The sequence below is a fragment of the Martes martes genome (assembly GCF_963455335.1).
Source record: "Martes martes genome assembly, chromosome: 12".
Taxonomy (NCBI): Eukaryota; Metazoa; Chordata; class Mammalia; order Carnivora; family Mustelidae; genus Martes; species Martes martes.
Window position 1 is genome coordinate 59,540,889 of NC_137900.1, and position 2,144 is coordinate 59,543,032.

The 2,144-nt window shown below is 55.5% G+C and overlaps 1 protein-coding gene across 1 annotated transcript; it reads right to left on the bottom strand.

Moving 5' to 3' along the window:
- Positions 1-495: 495 nt before the first annotated feature.
- On the bottom strand, positions 496-1,661 carry CCL21 (C-C motif chemokine ligand 21). The gene is made up of 4 exons (XM_080820686.1): positions 1,516-1,661; positions 1,301-1,421; positions 1,031-1,213; positions 496-938 (listed from the first exon to the last, which is right to left on the bottom strand). Exons 1-4 carry the CDS (start codon positions 1,580-1,582, stop codon positions 896-898), a joined length of 414 nt encoding a protein of 137 aa, XP_080676812.1. The 5' UTR covers positions 1,583-1,661; the 3' UTR covers positions 496-895.
- Between the last annotated feature and the right edge of the window lie 483 nt (positions 1,662-2,144).

A 2,144-nucleotide genomic window follows, 5' to 3' on the forward strand; every position in this document is an offset into this window, starting at 1 on the left:
GGTCCCAGGGCTGGAACTGTGCAATAGGGTAGGGTTTAATAGGGTTTAGTAGAACTTGAGTTTGCCCGTGTTACAGGTCTCCTTCCTGGGGACCCTTCCAAAGAAGGACTTGGGAGTTCACATTCAGAAGGCCCCAGGGAAAGTGGAGTCAGTCCCAGGTAGAGCTAGGAAAAGATCTGGAGGTCACTCCTGGAGTGAGAGAATGCTGGATAGAATCAGGAAAGGGCTCTCTTCAAGGTCTCAGAGGCCTGCAGAGCCTTTGGGGATATGTGCTATGGGTCCAACATCTCTTATCAATAGGGATATCTCAGCGACCAGGGGCAGCCCAGGTCCCTTCTACTGCCAGGGTACCTGGGGGGGCAAAGCAACTCTTGGACTAGGTGAGAAAATAGGATTTTCCAGGTTTAGCTCTTGGCTGGGACCCCAGAGTGTGTGACCCCACCCTGTAGCGACACTGGCTTCCTCAAGGACACAAACACACAGGAACAGATATTTGGGTGGGAGGCTGGAACAGTTTTTTATTGTTAGGTAGAAATCATGTTTACAAGGAAGCAGTAGGGTGCAACGGGAGCAGGGTCAGGTCCAGAGGGTCCTGGGTGACCTTTCCTCAGAGGGGACAGTCCTGCTGTCTCCTCTCACGCTTTCTGGGAGATTCTCCCTCCTCTGTGTTTCTGGGCCTGGCCTGGTGTGGGTAACTCAGCCATGCAGGGTAGGGCTGGGAATATAGAAGGGATGGTTGAAGCAGGAGAAGGGGTGAGGCAAGGCCAGCATGAGGTGGTTGCTCTGGGGCCCCTGAGCAAGGGGACCCCATCCTTTCTCCTAGCCCACTTCTGGCTCCTTGGATCGGGGCTCCAAGCCCTGGTGAGGTTTGGGGGCCTCCTCGACTCTAGGCTGGTCACTGGGCTGTGGACCTTTTTGGGGTCTGTGGTGGTTCAGTCCTGGGAAGGCAGAAGAGGGGAGGGGCTTGAGGGGCTGAGCGAGGCTCCCCTTCACTCCCCCCTCCCCACCCCCATCCCTTTAGCTTCCTCACCTCTTACAGCCTTTGGAGCCCTTTCCCTTCTTGCCAGACTTAGGAGTCCCTTTGTCCTTCTTACAGCCCTGGACTTGTTTCTGTGGGGCTGGCGGCTGGTCCAGACGCTGCATCAGCTGCTGCACCCAAGGCTCTTTAGGGTCTGCACACAGCTCTGGTTGAGAGCGCTTCCGAGGTGAGAACCTGGGGGTTGGGCATTAGCCAGTCTGTCCTAGTCTTGCCCACCACGCCCTCCCACTCAGTGGTACCCACCTTCTTGCATTCACTCACAGGATAGCCGGGATGGGGCAGCCCAAACTTGGCTCCTGCTTCCGGTAGCTGCGGACAACCCGGGCGGGAATCTTCCTTAGGCTGTACTTCAGGCAACAGTCCTGGGCCCCTCCATCACTGCCTGCAGGGTGGGGTTTACAGGGAGCCAGGGCTTCTTGTAGGCTCCCACCCAGGCCTACCCTTGTCCCCATCCTTGGCAACTCCCTCCTTGGTACCTTGGGTCCAGGGGATGCAGAAAGCCAGGACTAGGACAAGAAGGCTCGGAGTCAGTGACTGAGCCATGGCTGTGGTGGAGGGTGACGGCGAGGCCAGAGTAGTGCGCGAGGTGGACAGCTGCAAGTTGGGGGTCCGTGTGTCGGCTCGCACTGGTCTGTTGCCTATTTATGCAGGCAGGCACTTTCACTTCCTCCATCCCCAGTCATTCTGTCCAAGCAAGAATAGGGATCTCCCTCCTTTTCCTTCCTGAAAGGCAGATCCTGTCCTGGCACCCAGCCTCACTAGTATGCGGAAACAAAAACTGCACAGGGCTCATCGGGGTCCTAAGCCGCCTGAGTCTTTCCCCTCAATATCAGGTGAATCTGTCAGGCCCTCTTTCTACCTTTGACCACTGTCTTGGTGTAGGCCTCACTACCTCTCCCCTGGAATGTTCCCCAGGAAGACTGCCTCTTCACTGCATTCCAGGTTCCATACTCTCCCCATCCTTCCAGCAGGCTGAGGACTGTTCCTAAAATGCACATCTGATTACTGGATTGTAAGAGTTTTTTCTGTGTTCTGGATAATAGACCTTTGTCAGATATATGATTTGCATTTATTTCCTCCCATTCTGTGGGTTTTCACTCTCTTG